Source organism: Eucyclogobius newberryi, unplaced genomic scaffold (assembly GCF_026437365.1).
Source record: "Eucyclogobius newberryi isolate DKJ021-1_F unplaced genomic scaffold, fEucNew1.0.hap1 SCAF_5, whole genome shotgun sequence".
Classification (NCBI taxonomy): Eukaryota; Metazoa; Chordata; class Actinopteri; order Gobiiformes; family Gobiidae; genus Eucyclogobius; species Eucyclogobius newberryi.
In genome coordinates this window covers 19936361-19956608 of record NW_027316167.1, presented here as the reverse complement: position 1 = coordinate 19956608, position 20248 = coordinate 19936361, and the positions used below count along the sequence as shown (strand labels likewise).

At 40.9% G+C, this 20248-nt stretch overlaps 1 protein-coding gene across 3 annotated transcripts in view; it reads right to left on the bottom strand.

Annotated features, from left to right (window-relative positions):
- Positions 1 to 20248, bottom strand: part of kif26ba (kinesin family member 26Ba) — a 73532-nt gene that overhangs the window by 40189 nt on the left and 13095 nt on the right. For all 3 annotated transcript variants that reach the window (XM_072465609.1, XM_072465610.1, XM_072465611.1), the window contains exon 3: positions 303 to 905. In XM_072465609.1, coding sequence (XP_072321710.1) covers positions 303 to 905 — 603 coding nt within the window. The remainder of the gene's footprint in view (positions 1 to 302; positions 906 to 20248) is intronic.

Here is a 20248-nt window from a genome sequence, read left to right as displayed (position 1 = left end):
TTTATACTGCTCTCATTGTCTCAAAACTGTAGCAACAGAAACAACTCCCTTTTCATTGCAATTTCATTTGAAGTTTGCTAAAGTCAGATATATGTTCTTTCAAGAAGAATTAGATCATCTATGTTAATGATATGAAATGGGGCTCACTAATGTTGGGCACTTTCTAGGTTCAGGTCACTGGATTTACAGTTAGAGCAGACTCTTAATGGGTGTTACATCATATTATATCCAAATGACACATTATTGTTGCATGAATGAGATTTGAATTTAGTGTTTACAATTGATGTCTATGTTGCACTCACCTGATATGGGTAGAGTGTGACCCCTCCGTTGTTTCGGTTCAGAGGCTGGTGGGCCTGTGGAGCTGCACTACTTCCATTATTACTGCTATTACCACCATTAGATCCAGAGCTGTTTACTCCACTCTGCTGCTGCTGAAGGCCGGCTGCCTTCCCTAAACTGGGCGAGGCACTTCTTCTCTCGCCTCCACTGAGGCCTAGTGAACTGGGCTTGGACCCCAACCTGTTACCTAGTCCGGGAGAGTTCAGGCCCACAGGGGGGCTGCAGGAACGCCCATGAATGGGGCTTGGGGTTGGGGTATGATTAGGACTCGGGGAGGGAGACTGAGAGGAAGCATACGAGGGCTGAGAAGATCCAGCAGCAGACGAAACAGAAGATGGGAAAAAGGCCGGTCCTCCTAAAGATCGTCCAATGAGAGCCGGAGGTGATGAAGTGGGCGACAGATCCCACTGGTCGAGGGAGAGGACCAGACGCACTGCTTCCTGTTTGAGCTGGGTGAGATGAGTGGCACACACGTCACAGCGGCTGTCTCGCTCGTTCCACGCTCGCCGAGAGCTGTTTGGCACCTGCAGTTTGTCATGGAGCAGCAGCGAGAAGGAGGGGTCCTACAGGATGAGAAGAAAGACAACAGGTCAGACATTCAGCCTTAAGGTTAAATATCATGAAAAACGTATAATTAGGTATAACATTATGACTGACAGGTTAATAGTTAGTGGCAGCCCCATGTGGTTGATGTTTCTTTCAATCCCAGTGATGATATACAGACAGTATTTTTTTAAACCAAATATATACCTCATATTCAAAACAGCAATTGCTATATATATATATATATATATATATATATATATATATATTTTGCTGGATCTGGAACAGCACATACATCATTTTATTTCCAGCTAATATGATGAGCAAAATGTACACACATATGGATTTGAGTGGGTTGAACATGAGCCAAATTACTGGCTAAATAAAACTGCACATTGTGTGGGAGGTTTGCAGAATGCAGTGGATAGTATCTATAAAAGTGCTTCACAAAAGAGATAACTGGACTGTGTGGGCCAATTCGAAAGAGTAGCTACTGTAGCTCAAACCACATGATATCCACACTACGTACTAATTAGGTTTTGTGTTGTTGTTTTGTGCTAGATTGCTTCTTCCCTTTTGCATTCACAGAAGACAACATTAGAGAACATGTCTGCAGGTGAGATGTGAAGCCTGGCATAGAAAAAAGATCACTGCTATTGTAAGAAAGTCATAACTAAGTATTTATAGAAAACACCAGGAATACAGGAATGTAGCCGCAGGGTTTGATTTGTAAAGATCCACAGAGGAGCAAACTCAAGTGCATACACCTCCTCAGGCATTAGAGTTAAAAAGAGCCAGGGCCACAGCGGCTGCATCAGAGCCGCGACATCAGAGTTACAATACTACAATGAACACAAGTCACCTTCTGCTTTTATTGTGTAGGCAGTTTATGGGTAACTTTGCATTCTCCATGAATTGTCTAACTTTCATCTTTACGATTTGTGTTCAATACATTATAATACAATAAAAGACAATAACTGAATGTTTTTCTTTTTTCTACAACACAACCAAATTAAACATTGTAATAATAAAAAGAAGGCTTTTGGATCATTTAACCTGTGCAATTTATTTACCTTTGCAACTGATACACTTGGCAATGTGTTCTAATTTCAAGTACGGTACAGTCAAAATGGTTTGTTTGACTGAAGGCATTGTTGGAAAATGATTTACAAATAAATACGCCATGAATCTTCAGAATGAAGTCAGAAAAGGCCCTTTCACCTTCACTATGGTCTAAAGCAGTGGTTCTCAACCTGGGGGTCAGGACGCCTATTATTATTTCCAGGGGTCCCCTGATAATATGAGAGAAAAATATAAAATAGTCTTACAGAAGGCTTGGCACCCTTCAAATGCAGTGGTAAATGTAGATTATTATAGGTTGGCCTACCAAAATCAATTATCTAGGTCTAAATCTTCACAATAAAATCACCTGCTTTTTGGGTAGCCTAATTATTATGCCAGGTGTCGCGAATGGTTGTTATTTTAGGGTCATGACTGAAAAAGGTTGAAACAATAATACACATCTTTGTTCATGTAACAGTCTCTATAGTGATGGCTGATTTAATTATGTAGTTCAAAGCAAGGTACTAAATTAACTTTCACATAACACAGCTTTGTGTACTGATAATCCCTCCATGTGAGCATAAATTCGAAGAAATATGAACCATGTGTTGTTGAGTAAATGTAGAATACATCAAATGGAGTCGTTGTTATTTGTTTTACTTGAACTAAACAAGTGAGGTCCAACAAAAGAAGGAACAATCCTGTCCTGACAGAAAGCATGCCTGCTCATTCACCCATTGTCCTGCGCTGGTCTGGTTTTGGGTCCAGCACCATGTAAAGTACAATTATAGTGTGCTTTGGGGCCAACATGGAGGTATTTGTCCAATTTGTTTGTGCATAAACCCAAAGCGGTTTGTTTTGCGTGACTGTGTAAGCACTCGGAGCATGTCGGAGTTTCCACAGCTAATTGGAGCCACTCGCACAGGCCAAAGCCACCGTAAATGTCTTGCTATTAGTTACCACAGCTCAAAATAGTTAATAGGAAACAATTAGGATTACACAAAGGTCAATTATTAGGGATCATTTGTAACAATAATAGCATGAAAAAGAGTGCAAAAGATGAAAAAAAAAAAAAAATGTTGAGACTCAAAAGAGCAAAATGTTAAGAATTTCAGCTTGTCCACTCAAATTCCTCCAAACATCTGTGGTGTCCGCTGCTGATAGCAGTAATTACACTTTTGACTCTTATTACTGAAGTATCCCCAACCTAACATTACTCAGTAACTGTGGCTATTTCAACATGCTTTTCCTTTCCAGCTATTTTAACAAGATTGAAATAACGGCAGTCGTTTGTCTTGTGGATCCTCAGTGGATCATTGTATCATACAGAAATGGCACCACCTAAATCTTAATATGTTTTAATATCTACAAGTGTGCAATATAAACACACTTGACAAGCTCCATAGGTATTCATTCCTCAGTCACATCTGCCTTGGGGCTTACTTTAAAAGACCTGGCTGCCCTCCGATATAAATTGGTTATGCTGGTATTGAAATTTGAAAGGGAAACATTTGGGTTATTAAATTGAGTAAAATGCAGAAAGATTAAGGCACATTTTAAGAAAAATAGAACACTTAAATTGCTTGTTTGTTTATACCACCCAAAATTCATATAGTACATTACTATGCATTCAGATTATAATGAAATGTCAAACATCCAACCATAGAGTAATAAAAAATGAGCTGCAAGTTTATATTAGCTTATATTTTAATGATAATAAGTCACTATATACGTACTGTGAACCATGAATTCAAGGATTTTCAAACTATAGAACAAAGCTACGCCTTCTCTACTACAAACATCATCATTACAGTCTCTTTTGTAAAAAGCAGCACAATGTAAACCTTTTTGTTGAAGACACTTCTCCAATAGACCCAAGCAGCTCATTTAAATATCTCAATACATCAGGCCTGAGGGAGCCAGAGCATCTATTGTACAGTATTAATCAATGTGATGTCTGTGCACTCTGCCCCTCTGAAGCTTAATCAATATGTGAGTTATGGAGATACGCTGTTTGCAGCTACGTGTGTATGTGTCCAATCAATACTGAGGTGATGGGCAAAGGTTATTTCTGGACAGATATAAACTGATTGACTGACAGGCAGACAATGCATCATGGGACTTTTTCTACTGCTCATACGTTCCACAATCCACATTCCTTCAAGTCACTCAAAAAACGTTTTTTATTACATTCGGTTTTGAGGTCTTGGACAAGCTCTGTCCTTGTCCAAGTAAACATGCAGACGAGAAAGTCGAATGTGTCGTCCTCCTAACACTAGGTGGCGATATGCGTCGTTTCAGCGGACTAATACAACCCACCATTCCGGTTGACCTTTAAGATAAGATAAGATAAGATATTCCTTTATTGTCCACACATGGGGAAATTTCATTGTTGCAACGCAGGTAGATACAGAGGAAAAGGACAGATAACTTATAGGAAGTTTAAAAAACACTCTTGTAAAAACACTCTTAATAGACATCTGGACTCTGTTAGAAAAAATAGACGTTTCGACTCTCATCCAAGAGTCACTGTCAATATGCGAATTTAGGCGGGGAACTCAGATATTTATACTATTCTGTGGTAAGTCCAACCCATTGGGCGGGTGTAACCCAGGTGAGAAACGCGGATCTCCCGTTTGCGCGCTCCTAGCACTCTCTCTTTCGGCTCATTACGTCATCACGCTGTTGCGCCGTGCGTCAGCCGGTCACGTGGCGCTGCGCCGCCAATCGTCGGCATATAAACAGGAATTGAGTTGCGGCTCGGGAAATGCCGGTCGGGGAATTCGGGTTGCGCTACAGGTAGGATAAATGGCCACGGATCTTCCGAATTTCATTGTGTTGGTTTAATCTACTTAATGCATTTACTGTCCCGCATCTTAGGAGTCGACTACTGGACCCAGATCATCTTATTTAGATCTTATATTAACGTCGAAACTGGTGAGTGTGCTGCTTAGCTTAGCCGCGCCCATTGGTTTGAATGGGCTAGTTAGCATCATCTTTATTGCCCATTTCCTCAAATATTATATTGTCAAACGAAATGAAATTACACTCATTGTTACTTAAATATGAACACTATTTAATAATTTATTTGATTGTTTGTAAATGTATCTGGAAGCACTTTAAGGTCCAACTTAATGATTGTTGTTCCATTTGAAGCACCTTATGCACTTTACTTTTGATTTGATATTTATTCAATACACTGTTTAAGTACATGACTGAACTTGAGCTATTTTACTAATCTAATGTTGTTTATTATATTGTAAATGGTTCACTTTGATAATTTACAATATTTAACACCGATATTGATGATTGAAACTAGTTTATTGATTTATGATGTGCACATGATTATTTATTTGGTCCTGTTATTGCACAGGCCAGATTGGATGGCGAGCTAGGAAAGAGTCAAACTGATCCAGACTGATCCAGACTGATCCAAACTGATCCAGACTGATCCAGACTGCCTAAAGCTTCACAAGCCCGGACTCCACAAGGACTCCACCTGCTCTGGTCGGGCCGGTAGGAGGCTCCTGTAGCCACCCTTTTAGAACTTTCCAAAGAACATTGTACTGTTGCTTAATGAACAATTTGAAACCACACTGCACTTTACAATTCAGCGTGACACACGCTGAGGACACTTTGTGAACTGTCCTACGTGGATGATTTTTTGAGATTGAACTTTACGATGTACATATCTTCTTCTATCCCTATCTTGTAAATAGTAATGAATGGCCATTCTTGTATATTTTTATGTTTATATGTCAATTCAATATATGGTACCTGCACACGTAAATTCGCTCATTTCAGACCTTCAACTAAAACAACGCAAATTTAATCCCCCATCTTTTGCAGAATTATTATTGTTGCTCCGGACGGAGGAAGATCGTGAGGCTGCCAAAACGTGCCGCATGAAGCAACATCTGGGCGCTGGGAGACCCCGAGCCATCCATCAAGCCCAGTATGCCTTCACTGATGCTGGGGAGAAAGGAGAAATTGCTACATTCACTACTGTAACACAAAAACTTGCCCAGCAGCTTGCGGACATTCAGAGGCAGCTGGCCGCCCTCACCGCAGTCCAGTCCAATCCGAACCAGTATGTTCCAAAGGCTACACCTCGCAGTCAGACAGGTGAGGGTCAGAGGGCGGGCAAGCCATCAAAGAACCCGTCTTCTGCACCCAAGCCTGGCTATTGCTATCGGTGTGGTGAAGATGGTCATATCAAACCTCAATGTGTCAATCCCCCAAACTCCAGCCTTGTTGCAGCGAAGAAAAGACAATTTACTGAGAAACAACAAAGATGGCAGAGATTCAATCCACCATATCAACAGACTTTAAACTAGAACCAGTTTCAGTTACGGGGCGAACTGGAACTACTGCGGACCAACAATGTCCCACAAGAAAGAACAGAGTAACCTGCAACCGGCTAAATCAACCCGCTCAGGCTGAGCCATCACGCTTACCTCTGGGTTTAGTTGGATCCAAATGCACTACCAGTGTGAGAGTGTCTGGTCATGAACTTTACTGTCTTTTGGATACAGGTTCCCAAGTCACAACAATCCCTGTATCCGTTTATAATTCTCATTTTGCCGAGCAACCTGTGAAGCCTCTCCATGATTTGTTGCATGTGGAAGGAGCTGCTGGCCAAACAGTTCCCTATCTTGGGTACATTGAAGTAACACTGACTTTTCCAAGTGAGTTCCTGGGAGTTGATATTGATGTAGTCACCCTAGCACTTGTGGTTCCTGATGTTCACCAAGATTCCTCCTCACTGGTGCTAATTGGCATGAACACCCTCGAATCAATGTACAATCACTATTTGCAAAGCCAGATGCCTAGTTTCCATCCATCTGCACCAGGATATTGCGCAGTCCTGAAGTTACTGCAGATCCGGCATCAGCACCAGGAGAGAGGTAGTGATGGAGTGGTGCGTTTAGCCAGCAAGACCCCTTTTCTGGTTTTAGCCGGGCAGACCATGGTTGTTGATGGGTCAATCCATACAAGCAGTGAACCAACTTCCAGTCAGTGGGCGCTTGTGGAGCATCCAGTCTCACCCTTGCCAGGTGGGCTGTGTGTACAGAACTCTCTCATAAAGCTCCCAAGCCAATCGAACTCAAAGATTCCAGTTATCTTAACAAATGAGACTGAACACAATATACATATTCAGCCCTACAGTACCATTGCTATGCTGTCTTTGTCTCCTCAAATCTTATCGCATAGCGTGGCAACTAATCATTTGACACCTGACATTCACACTCATTTTCTCAACTTGGATTTTGGAGAATCTCCTATTCCTCCGGACTGGAAGGAAAAAATGATTAACAAATTGCATGAAATTTCAGATGTCTTTTCACATCACGATTTGGATTTCGGCCATACAGACAAAATAAAACATCGAATCAACCTAAGCAACGAAACTCCATTCAAGCATAGACCCAGACCTATTCACCCCCAGGACATTGAGGCTGTGAGGCAACATTTAAGGGAGCTTCTGGAGGCTGGTGTCATACGTGAATCGGAGTCTCCATTTGCTTCACCAATTGTTGTTGTCCGAAAGAAAAACGGCACTATTCGACTATGCATTGATTACCGGAAGCTGAACCTGCAAACAGTCAAAGACGCTTATGCTTTACCCAATTTGGAGGAGTCATTTTCTGCCTTGACTGGTTCAAAATGGTTCAGTGTCTTGGATTTAAAATCGGGATATTATCAAATCGAGATGGAGGAGTCTAACAAAGCCAAAACTGCTTTTGTTACTCCGACTGGATTTTGGGAGTTTAACAGGATGCCCCATGGTGTGACAAATGCGCCCAGCACCTTCCAGCGATTAATGGAGCGGTGCATGGGAGATCTCCATTTAAAGGAAGCTTTAGTCTTCCTTGATGACATTATTGTTTTTTCCCACTCCTTGGAAGAGCATGAAGAACGGTTGCTGCGGGTACTACAACGGTTGAAGGAGTATGGACTAAAACTTTCTCCAGAAAAATGCAATTTTTTCCAGACGTCCGTGCGTTACCTGGGACACGTTGTTTCGGAGAGAGGAGTTGAAACGGATCCAGATAAAATTTCAGCCTTGAAGTCATGGCCAGTTCCTACAACACTGAAGGAACTCAAGTCATTTCTGGGATTTGCCGGATATTACAGGAGATTCATCAAAGGATATGCCGGCATTGCTAAACCACTGAATAATCTCATACGAGGTTTAACTCCTCCGTCCAAGCGTCAACCAAAGAACACTTCGAACTCTCTAGACTTAAGGAAGCCTTTTGGTGAGCGGTGGTCCTCCGCATGCCAGCTGGCCTTCGAGTCATTAATTGGAAAATTAACAAGTCCCCCAATCCTTGGCTTTGCGGATCCAGAGCTGCCATATATTCTCCACACCGATGCCAGTGCTACTGGCCTTGGGGCTGCGTTGTATCAGGAGCAGCGGGGAGAACTGAGGGTTATTGCTTATGCTAGCCGAGGGTTGGCAGCTAGCGAGTCGAGGTACCCGGCACACAAACTGGAATTCCTTGCCCTCAAGTGGAGTGTCACCGAAAAATTCCACGATTACCTGTATGGGGCCAGCTTCGTCGTTGTGACTGATAACAACCCGTTAACTTACCTCTTAACATCAGCAAAGTTGGACGCTGCCAGTCACAGGTGGCTTGCTGCCCTTTCAACATACACATTTAAACTTCAATATAGAGCCGGCAAGAAGAACCAAGACGCCGATGGTTTATCTCGCCGTTTGCATGATCATTCTACTGACAATCAGGAGCAGGAGGACATGGACCTTATCCATCGTTTCACACAAGAGCATTCCTGGTCTTCATCTGATGTAGAGATTGATTCCACCATCGTCTCCGCCATATGTCACAGTTGCCTTGTGAGAAGCCTCCCGATCATTCCACCGTATACTGTGGTTGCTGTAGTGGAATCCTTGGGTGTGTCATCGAGAGCTATTCCCGACTGCTATGCAGACGAAAATAAACATGGACTGCCCGTACTTTCCCCTCTCTCTCGACAGGACCTCAAAGAGAAACAAAGAGCTGACCCAATCATAAAGGAAGTTATTCATCAATTGGAAACTGGCGAAACTGTCCCTCCGACAGCACGGCATGAACTTCCAGATCTTGCACTCTTGTTGAGAGAACTAAATCGGTTGGAATTACAAGAAGAAATTTTATATCGGAGAAGGAAGGATTCAGAACAGCTTTCCTATCAGTTGGTTTTACCTGAGGACTTAAGGGCTACTGTCTTGTCAAGCCTCCATGATGATATGGGCCACTTGGGAATTGAGAGGACTTTGGATTTGGTTCGCTCAAGGTTCTTCTGGCCGCGTATGTCTGCTGACGTGGAAATGAAAATCAAAACCTGTTCCCGGTGTGTGAGGCGCAAGGCACTTCCGGAACGTTCTGCACTCATGGTTAACATCAAAACTACCCGTCCTTTGGAGCTACTTTGCATGGATTACTTATCGCTGGAACCAGACCAAAGTAACACTAAGGATATTCTGGTTTTCACCGATCATTTTACAAAATTTGCAGTAGCAGTACCAACCGCCAATCAAAAAGCAAGAACAGTGGCGAGAGTTTTATGGGAAAAACATCATTATTGTCTACGGGATTCCAGAACGTCTTCATACTGATCAAGGACCTGACTTCGAATCAAAACTCTTAAAAGAACTTTGCCAACTCGCTGGTATCATAAAAACACGAACAACTCCATATCATCCTCGGGGAAACCCTGTGGAACGGTTTAATCGCACGTTACTCAGCATGCTTGGAACATTGCAACCAATGCAAAAAACTAAATGGAAGGACTATGTAAAGCCCTTGGTGCATGCATACAATTGCACGAGAAATGATGTTACAGGGTTTGCACCTTATGAGTTGATGTTCGGTCGAGCACCACGGCTTCCAGTAGATTTGGCGTTCGGATTGCCGTTGCGGGAGAATGATTCCAGAACGCATTACCAATATGTTGCAGCATTGAGATCTCGTATGGAGGAGAGCTTCCAAATAGCATCAAAGAACGCAGCCAAATCTGGAGAAAGAAACAAAAGCCGTTTCGACCAGCGAGTCACTCCGTCCAGTTTAGAGGAAGGGGACCGAGTGCTGGTTCGAAATGTGAGACTGCGGGGGAAGCATAAACTTGAGGACAAGTGGGAGAAGGATGTATACGTAGTGCTGGGACGTGCTGGTGATTTACCAGTGTACACCCTGCGTCCAGAGAATAAACCTGACAGACCAACTCGTACACTTCACAGAGATCTGCTTCTTCCATGTCCTTTCCTTCCGGCTGCTGACAATTCAGATCCATTGCTCGAACCATCACGACGGCCTTTGACCCGAAGCCAGAAACCGGCGTGGGATGAGTCTATTGATGATTGCTTGGATGAGGAGGAGGATGAGCGGGAGGTGCGTCCATTTTACGTGGAGCCAGCAACCTTCCATATCAGCCGTACAGAACCAGAACAAGCCAGTTGTAACCAGCCTTTACCCAATGCTGCCAATAATGTACCGTTGACTATAGTCAGTTCTGAACCCGCCGAAACCTCAGAAACCTTCTTGCCGGAAGAAGCTCTTGAAGTGTCTCTACCTGTGACGGAAGACTCTATGCATGAACATTTACCTGAAGAGCTGGAGCCCCTTGGCCAAGCAGGGATATCACCTCACCCTAATGATTCTTTACTCGGCCAACTTGAACCAGTTGTGGAATCTGCAAATTCATTGGTAGATGAGTCTGAACCATCGGTCCAGCGCCCTACCCGACAGCGTAAACCACCTTCGCGCTTACAGTACGCAACCTTAGGTAATCCACTTATATCAGTTGTGCAAACACTTTTCCACGGGTTAATTGACGCTTATAGTGAAGTACTTACAACCCCTGTAACAACCGAATTTTCACAGTCGCAAATTCAGGACATTTAGTTATGCATCGGGAGTTGCATGATCTAAAAGGGGGAGGGTGTAACCCAGGTGAGAAACGCGGATCTCCCGTTTGCGCGCTCCTCGCACTCTCTCTTTCGGCTCATTACGTCATCACGCTGTTGCGCCGTGCGTCAGCCGGTCACGTGGCGCTGCGCCGCCAATCGTCGGCATATAAACAGGAATTGAGTTGCGGCTCGGGAAATGCCGGTCGGGGAATTCGGGTTGCGCTACAGGTAGGATAAATGGCCACGGATCTTCCGAATTTCATTGTGTTGGTTTAATCTACTTAATGCATTTACTGTCCCGCATCTTAGGAGTCGACTACTGGACCCAGATCATCTTATTTAGATCTTATATTAACGTCGAAACTGGTGAGTGTGCTGCTTAGCTTAGCCGCGCCCATTGGTTTGAATGGGCTAGTTAGCATCATCTTTATTGCCCATTTCCTCAAATATTATATTGTCAAACGAAATGAAATTACACTCATTGTTACTTAAATATGAACACTATTTAATAATTTATTTGATTGTTTGTAAATGTATCTGGAAGCACTTTAAGGTCCAACTTAATGATTGTTGTTTCATTTGAAGCACCTTATGCACTTTACTTTTGATTTGATATTTATTCAATACACTGTTTAAGTACATGACTGAACTTGATGAGCTATTTTACTAATCTAATGTTGTTTATTATATTGTAAATGGTTCACTTTGATAATTTACAATATTTAACACCGATATTGATGATTGAAACTAGTTTATTGATTTATGATGTGCACATGATTATTTATTTGGTCCTGTTATTGCACAGGCCAGATTGGATGGCGAGCTAGGAAAGAGTCAAACTGATCCAGACTGATCCAGACTGATCCAAACTGATCCAGACTGCCTAAAGCTTCACAAGCCCGGACTCCACAAGGACTCCACCTGCTCTGGTCGGGCCGGTAGGAGGCTCCTGTAGCCACCCTTTTAGAACTTTCCAAAGAACATTGTACTGTTGCTTAATGAACAATTTGAAACCACACTGCACTTTACAATTCAGTGTGACACACATGCTACACGGGCCCTTCTGAAGTGGAAAGAGTTGTTTGTTTCAACAGAAACTTACCCTCTTTGTTTCTAACAAGCTACCCTATTTGTTTACTACCAGTCCTTTAATGGGCTATTAGTCTCCCCTTTGTTTTTGTGTGACCCTGGCTTACTCACCCTGAGGACCTGATTAGCATCCGAATGTCCTGGTCCTCTACCTCTCCAGGGTGTCAAAATTCCATTGTAGACGTCTATTTTTTCAAAACTGAGTCCAGATGACTACAACTGAAGCTTTTTCTACAATGGAACACACCTGGACGAATGAGGGACTACACCAACACTCTAAATAGAAGAACTCTTATAAAACAAAACTCTTATAAACAAAAACTCCTATAGACAAAACCTCTAATTTCCTAATAAGGAATGGAGGGGAAAAATAAAGATAAAATAAGATAAAAATAAAAACAGCTAGCGTAAGACAAGATAATACTAATAATAATGGTAAAATAAACACTCTATTTTCATCAGTTATATTGTCAAGAAATTAGACATACACCAATGCTATTCCTTAACACACAGAGAACACAATTCAACTTAGAGTATGAAACGATACAGAAACATCAGACTTTGGTGTAGCATGCATGGGAGATACCGCCGGGCCGGGTCGCCAAGACTGTTGTAAGCAACCCGGCGACCCTCCTTAGTCTTACAACGTTTTTTCTCATGCAGGTTGGTTTTATTAGAAATCATGAAATAGGCGGGTCACATTTCTCATTGGTCAGTTTCACATCAAGGCACTTGTCTTTTACAACAGTTGGTATTTTTCCTTAGAGATAAAGCCTTGGTGAATGTTTACCCAAACCCCCCTGGGCTGTTACACCCCTCCCTGGGAGTAAACATTCTTAGCTCCATCTTTACGATACCTTCACAAATGCAGTTTGTCACACATGCCGTTTTCTCTTAGACTAATGATGCAGATAATATACAAATATAGTTATATCACTATTATGCAGATAAAACACATCACAGAAATATAATCATATATTTACATTTTATCACATATATGCACATAAATGTGACATTATAGCCAGGACCCTTTTGTCCCCCACCTCCTGCACCGAGTCCAGAGCACAGCCCAGGACGGAGCTGGACTTCTTGATGACTTTGTCCAGCCTCTTCCTCACCCTCTCTGTGATGCTGCTGCTCCAGCAGGCCACACCATACAGGAGGGCTGATGCCACCACAGAGTCGTAGAAGGTCTTCAGGAGTGGCCCTGTCACTCCAAAAGACCTGAGTCTCCTCAGGAGGTAGAGCCGACTCTGGCTCTTCCTGTACAGTGCGTCTGTGTTATGAGTCCAGTCCAGTTTGTGGTTCAGGTGAACACCCAGGTACTTGTATGAGTCCACTCTCTCAATGCGTCACATATAAACAACTATCATGCACATTTTTGAACAACAGCTAGATGGATAGTTTTATTCATCTCTTATGTAATGTCCGCGTTAGTCATTGTGCAGATAAAAGTGCACGCTAACCTTGTGAGTGAATGCGGTTGTAAGCGACCGGCTTCCTTGTATAGTTTTGTTTGTTTGTTTCCGGGGTCATAGGTCAGCGTGGGTCGTGGAGGATGCGCACAAGCCTTGTCTAGTTTCAGTGCGATTACGCAATCGCATAATCTGGGTGTCTCAATTGGAGATTTTGAACGCCGATTTCTATCGGAGATGACTGATTGTATCGGATTAAAGCAACTATTCGTTTTTTTTGTATGCATGTAAACACACTGACTGTGTTTTTGTATTAGTTCTTCTTTCCATGTTTTCTTTTGGTCAAGCATAAACAAAATATTACTTCCAAGGGTAGAGATTTCAGCGGAATGATTTGGCATAGCTTTCCTTTAGATCTACACACACTTAGCATTGGAAGTCTTGGATTTGTGTGTTAATCAGTTCAAAGTAGTTATTTCAAGATAGTGACACGGTTTTAGAAATCAAAATGTTTCGACTCACAAGGATTTGTATATTTGACTTGTGGTCATGGTTTTCCAACTACAAAATCAATAAGATAAATGATAACAAAAAGAAAAGTATATAAGGATGATCATTTGTATTGTTTACCTATTCGGAAGAAACCTTCATAAGTAACCAAATTGTCCGAAAGATTTTTAATACAATTTTAGCTGTGGTATAATCCTAATGGACTGTGATAATGAAGCAAGAGTCTGAGGAAAACTTGATATAACATCCACATGGACTGTACACTAAATAAAAGCCCTGTTACTTACATTTATTCAATAACATTTCTGTATTTAGAGTGTGGTCATGAACAGGACTCTCACAAAGTAGCATTTCATATTAGTTAAATGCAGCCTCTCAAAGTGGGAGCTGCCTGTTGGGCTGTGTCAACAAACCACACAACCACAAGTCACACACACACACTAGTGGCCTAAACCATGTACATGTGTATTTATAGATAAAGACAGCCTTGTTACTTGGGCGCACTAAGCAGCAAAACCAATACAAGGTTTTCAGCAGCTTTCAGGCAAATGTAGCTTGCATGGAGTTGTACATACAAGCTCCAGGCAATGGAAAACTGGGTTTGAACATGGGGCAAATATGAAGACAGGATTAGTAAGGGAGGCAATTTGAAAGTGGCAATTGTGTTTATGCATGCATTTATTAAATTTTGTAGGGCGGTACATCTCGATGCTTAGCCAAAGGTTACGACAAATATTACTGCAAAATGGTTTGCTTGGTTCCAGTACGACCTCTCAGGAAATGCAATATAACGACTATGGAAACACATGAAATTACAGTGGTTAAGTATTCACATTTACTTGTTGTTTTGATAACATTTTATTTCATTTACAAAATCATCAAATATGCCATCCTATATAGATGACGCCACTAAGCAAAGTTACAGGTCAGATCTATGGAAAAGCGACCCTACTCACAGTAAGAATGCATGTTTTTCCAGCTATTTTTGGGCAAAAAAAAACAAATAAATGCTTGACAGATAATTTCAATGCCACATTGTGGAAGATTTAGACACAATAACATCTCCATAGAGACGCCATAGTGTGGCAGATGACTTACTAAACGACAAATTCTACCAAAAAAGTGATTAATTACGTTGCCATATTTTGAACAAGACACTTTACTTATGTTAATGTGTTCACATAAGGTATGTGAGGTATGTGGTGGTGGAGACTTTGTGTTGATTGGCAGCCACATTTCAATCAGTCTGTCTTAAGTTAGCTGCGGCTGAAATACACTCAAAGATACAAAACTTTTACACAATACACAAAAGACTCACATCTCTCAAATATTGTTCATGGTTTTGTTTTAAAATTGATGCTAATGTTAATATGAATAATAATCATTTTGACACCTCACATGTCAAAATGCTGATGAGATGTTATGAATATTGCCTTCTGCCTCGTGTACACTGACTCCAGTACTGGTCCTGAACCGCTGGTCCTGACCAGTGCACCAGGAACTCTGTAAGCGAGTCATTTGTAGATTATCTGTTATACCACCTCTGGTCCGCTGCGGTCCGTTTTTGATGACCGTCACATAAATTCACTTAACCTTAAATGAGGTGGTTTACACTAAACTGCTGCATTATGTTCTCAATCAGCAATGCTACTGTCTTTTGATTAGAGTAGGAGTATATTGTATTGTAAGTGACAGCACAATATGTTGAACAGTTTTTGATATAGCAGCTATGACAGAAGGACCCAGTTTTAAAACCCTCCAGTATCTTAATTGGCTGCATGGAACAAAATAAACTGCTTGACATATAAATAGCAGTCCTCTGGTGCTGCCAGGTCTGGTGCTGTCCTTTATGGTGAATAGGGAAACCAAACTGTACCAGCAAATTAGCAGACAAAGAAACATTGAACCTCTCCTGGCATCTTTCCATTGGCCTCCTCAAACACACCTGAGCGAGCACATGCAGTGAAGAGCTGGTCCTTGAGATGAGAGCCCCTGTTCCAAATTAGAACAATTTGAGAAGGGGCCAAACTGTCTAAACTTAAATGAGAAACAGCCTGATGAGCAGAGTACTCAGTAGGGCTGTAGTCCACTAAGGAAATACTTGGTTGACTAAACACTTGCTCTGTGCATCGATTAGTCAAGTAAAAGAGGCATGGCGCTGGCAAAAGCTCTCAAAATGATTATCACTATAATTTCACCATGAATCTGTACCATAAGATCACGCAATTACAAATATGTATACAGAAAATAACTGGTAAACAGTGTATTTATTCATAAACTACCAAATCTCAAGACATCTACATGCCTTTTCCTGTCTGCTTTTGAGAATATAAAGCCTATATTCCTCCAAAATAATTAGTTTACTAATAACATTGTTGGTAGACCAAGATACCATCGATTGCTTAAATGACAAAATGAGTAAAGATCTACAGATTTTTTTTTTTTTACAGTGTAACTTGAGAATTTTTAATTTTTTTTTTAAACTAAAGTTTACATTGATTACATTATTTGAAGATTTTGTGGTGTATCCTACCAGCTTTTGTGCATTAATAACGTTCTAACCAACCAATTACCGGTAACTTCAAATTATAAACCTTTCTTATTTGAGAAATAGTTTCCAAAAAATACTTTTTTACTCCTACTTCTTGGATTTTGGACCACTACTTTTTCCTCTTATATGAGTCATCATTTTGTAAAATGTCTGTTTACTCTACTTCTGCTGGTAAGAATGGACACATCACAGTGTTCACATTTAAAACAGTGCATTACAGTGTTTTTCTTAAGTTTACCTGGACTAGTTAGCAAATGATACATCCCTATTCTATTCGTTAGCCAATACTTTTCTTTCTTTCTTCAGCACTCCATAAATCTCAGCGCACTGCAGTACTTGCTCATTGTGGTTAAATGACTCATGTAAGGGAAACAAAGGTAGATTTATTCTTCTTATGCATGACCAGGCACCAGAGAGCCAAATTAAAAAGTGATGGGCAGTGCCGACCATAAGCTGACCTCTACGAAGGAATCATTTATTATAAAAATCCAATATAACCATGTATTCTCCAGTGATATTAACTTACTGCACTTTGATAGTAAAAAAACAAACAAATTCAGAGCAGTTTATATTATTTATAACATAACATCACATGCAAATACACCGTACTTTCCGCACTATAAAGCACACTTAAAAGCCTTTCATTTCCTCAAAAACCTCAACAATTTTTGTAAAAATGTCTGTCATTGCTCCTTTTTCTGTCATTGATCATTTCTAATCATCAATGATCAGCTGGGGTTTTTTAAAATCGAAAGGTTCACAACTGGTCAGTCAATAAACGTTTGGAGCAGAGTTCAGACTTTGGAGAAAGAAATGTGACAATTATTAAATGTCTGTGTTGTTTTTGTTCAAGAAATGCATATTAAACACATATTTGTTTTGTTTTTAATAAGACAAAATAGAAATACAAATAAATAAATTGCCCAGCCCTAAATATGAGAGACACACATGGCTTGTTACATAATATCAGGTCTGACTCTTGTCCTTCACTCATAAAATCACGACTTTACCTATCACTCTAGAGCAACAATGAGGCGTTGATATGAATTAGACAGATGAGCAGACAAAGTGAACAAAAGTGCCCCAGGTCCTCTCACTGTAAGCAGTTAAAACCCCTGAGAGAAGGAGAGTTATTTATATCTGGATGAATGTTTCTTGGCCTGTGTGTGTAATCAGTTCCAGATGAGTAACGCATGAGCATAAAGGGAACGTCCATCTTCATACTCATTACCCACCTCATTCTGCATTCATACCCCCTGCACATTCACAAGCGCATTTTACATAATATTACTCGGGCACAGGCACAGCACAATACATACTTTTTTTTGCTCTGGTAATAGTTTTAGTCGTACATTAACATAAAACATAGAAGAATTCCGAACGATACATTTCATTTGAACAGTTGGAGCAAAATAACGTCAGTGAGGAAAGAAAAGGAAATCCCTGGGACAAAGTACTGCACAATGTTGGATAAGTTTCTTCTATCTATGAGTCAGTTCTAAAGTATGGTTATTTCTCATATAATGTTCTAGTATACGGCTGGGCCAGAGTATCTGCCTGTGATGCTGGTCACATACACCTTCATTCCTGAGGTCAGCGGCGGGGGGACTGCTGCTTTAGAGTCAGGACTAGACACAGTGAGAGAGACTTAAGTCACTATAGGCAACCAAACACGGGAATTTGTTGAAAGTCTCATTCACAGGAAATGGACATGTTTTAATCCAGACTAAAAACATGTTTAATTTAATTTATAGTGTTTACATATTCTGTTTTTATTCCGTATGTTTTCATGTGCCTTGTTTATTGTTCATTGTCCATCTACTGCAATTCATGTGCAATTACTGTCGTGGCACAGAGTCATGTGCAATTACTGTCGTGATCACATGCAATGGTATTTATTTATTATTTATTTTTATCTTTATTATTTTTCCCCTCCATCCCTTGTTGGGTAATGGGAGGTTTTGTCAATAGGAGTTTTTGTTTATAAGAGATCTTCTACTGAGAGTGTTTTTCAAACTTCCTATAAGTGATCTGTTCTTTTCTTCTGGATCTACCTCTGTATCTACCTGCGTTGCATCAATGAAGTTTCCCCATGTGGGACAATAAAGGAATATCTTATCTTATCTTACTGCTATGTATGTCACAGTATAAAGTTTTTAAGTTACAATTACAGTAAGAAGTGATTTAATGAAAGAATGAAATACTTGTTTAACTTGTATTCACAGTTTTATGAACTCAAACTTCCTGAATGATGATTTTGACTTCTAAAATGTTCACAATTATAATATTTTGGTTGCTATGATTGTATTGTGACCTGAATAATCACAATTATTGGTCAACTAAATTATTTCGACTTCCCTTGACATCCCCTCCACTGTAAAGCACCTTGAGATGCTGTTTTGTATGAATCATGCTCTATAAATAAAGATGCCTTGCCAAAGTTACTTGCAGATGGGTCCTGTAGACTGACCCTCTTCGATGACTCCTTCACTCACATTCAGACATAAACATGCTGGGTCAAGTGTCTTGCCCGTGGACATAATGACATCATTCAGTGGTCGGGACTCAAACCCCCAAACGCTGTGACCACTTTGCCACTGCCACTCAAGGGACCTCTATCTCTTGTCTATTTTCTCTTTGCTTAAAATGTAACGCACGCGACTTGTGTTTCCCGGCAGCTCTAGAATTTGTGATTCCATGCTGAACAGATGCAGCTTGTCTCCTGCACTTGCACTGAGGACACTGAGGTGAGACCGTGTCATGACAGCCTGACAAACGGCAACGGTCCAAAACACAAAAGCAAATGAACGAGACAGGGAAAAATATGATTCCATTCTAGCGTCTTGGGGTTCATGATTTGCCCGTCGGTCACATGATGTAGATTGATGGAGTGTTTGGTGTGTGTGTAATGCTGAATGATGGGTGTCTGCAAGAAGGCAAGGTCAATACCACACAGGTAATAAATGGCTGTCAGAGAGCATAAACAACAAGTGTTACAGCAGCTGAGGTCAAGCACAGGTCTGCCTCTGTATCACAAAGATATATTTCATTTCTGAACATTTCTATTGCCGTACCGAGTCGATGCCATTAACAACCTACTCAGCTGTCCTGGGAGAGAAAGGGAAAGATGTGGAAATAATTTAAATTCTTATTATTGTGTATTGTAATTGTGGTATCAACATCGGTATAAAGTCTAAATCAACTTTATTCCAAAACTACTATCAAATAAGTTTCCGCTTGATTTGATTTCAAGAACCGCTCTCTATATTACGACCTGAAACAAATGTATTATATATCTATTTATTTTTAGCTGACTAAATATTTCCACAACAGAACTAGAACATATTTTCATTCAGAAAAATAACTATGCAGGTGCAGCAGGTTTCCTCTCCATCCATCCCCCACTAATTCCACTATAATTTATGCTGGCTTTAATCGTCTTTTTAATTGGTCATTCCTTCAGATGGACCTGTAATGAGTGTGCACTGGTTATATGGTCACACATTTTAAACAGAAAATCATTATGCATTAAAGATGAGACTAATAGACAACAAGACTATCAGTCTACAAAAGCACACACACTTCCCTAAGAAGATGACAGGCATTATTAATAACAAAGAAAACACATTACAATGTTTGTTGCCATGGCGATGTGGAAAATTAATTAACATACACAAAACTAAGTAGCTATAGGCTATGTAAATCACTTGCTGCATGGAGCCTCCATAGAGACTTCTACTGTGTGCAGGGCCTAAGAGGAGAAAAGTGTAGCAATCCAGGAAAAGCACTGGCCTGTATCAGTTCTAGGATATTGGCTCAGGA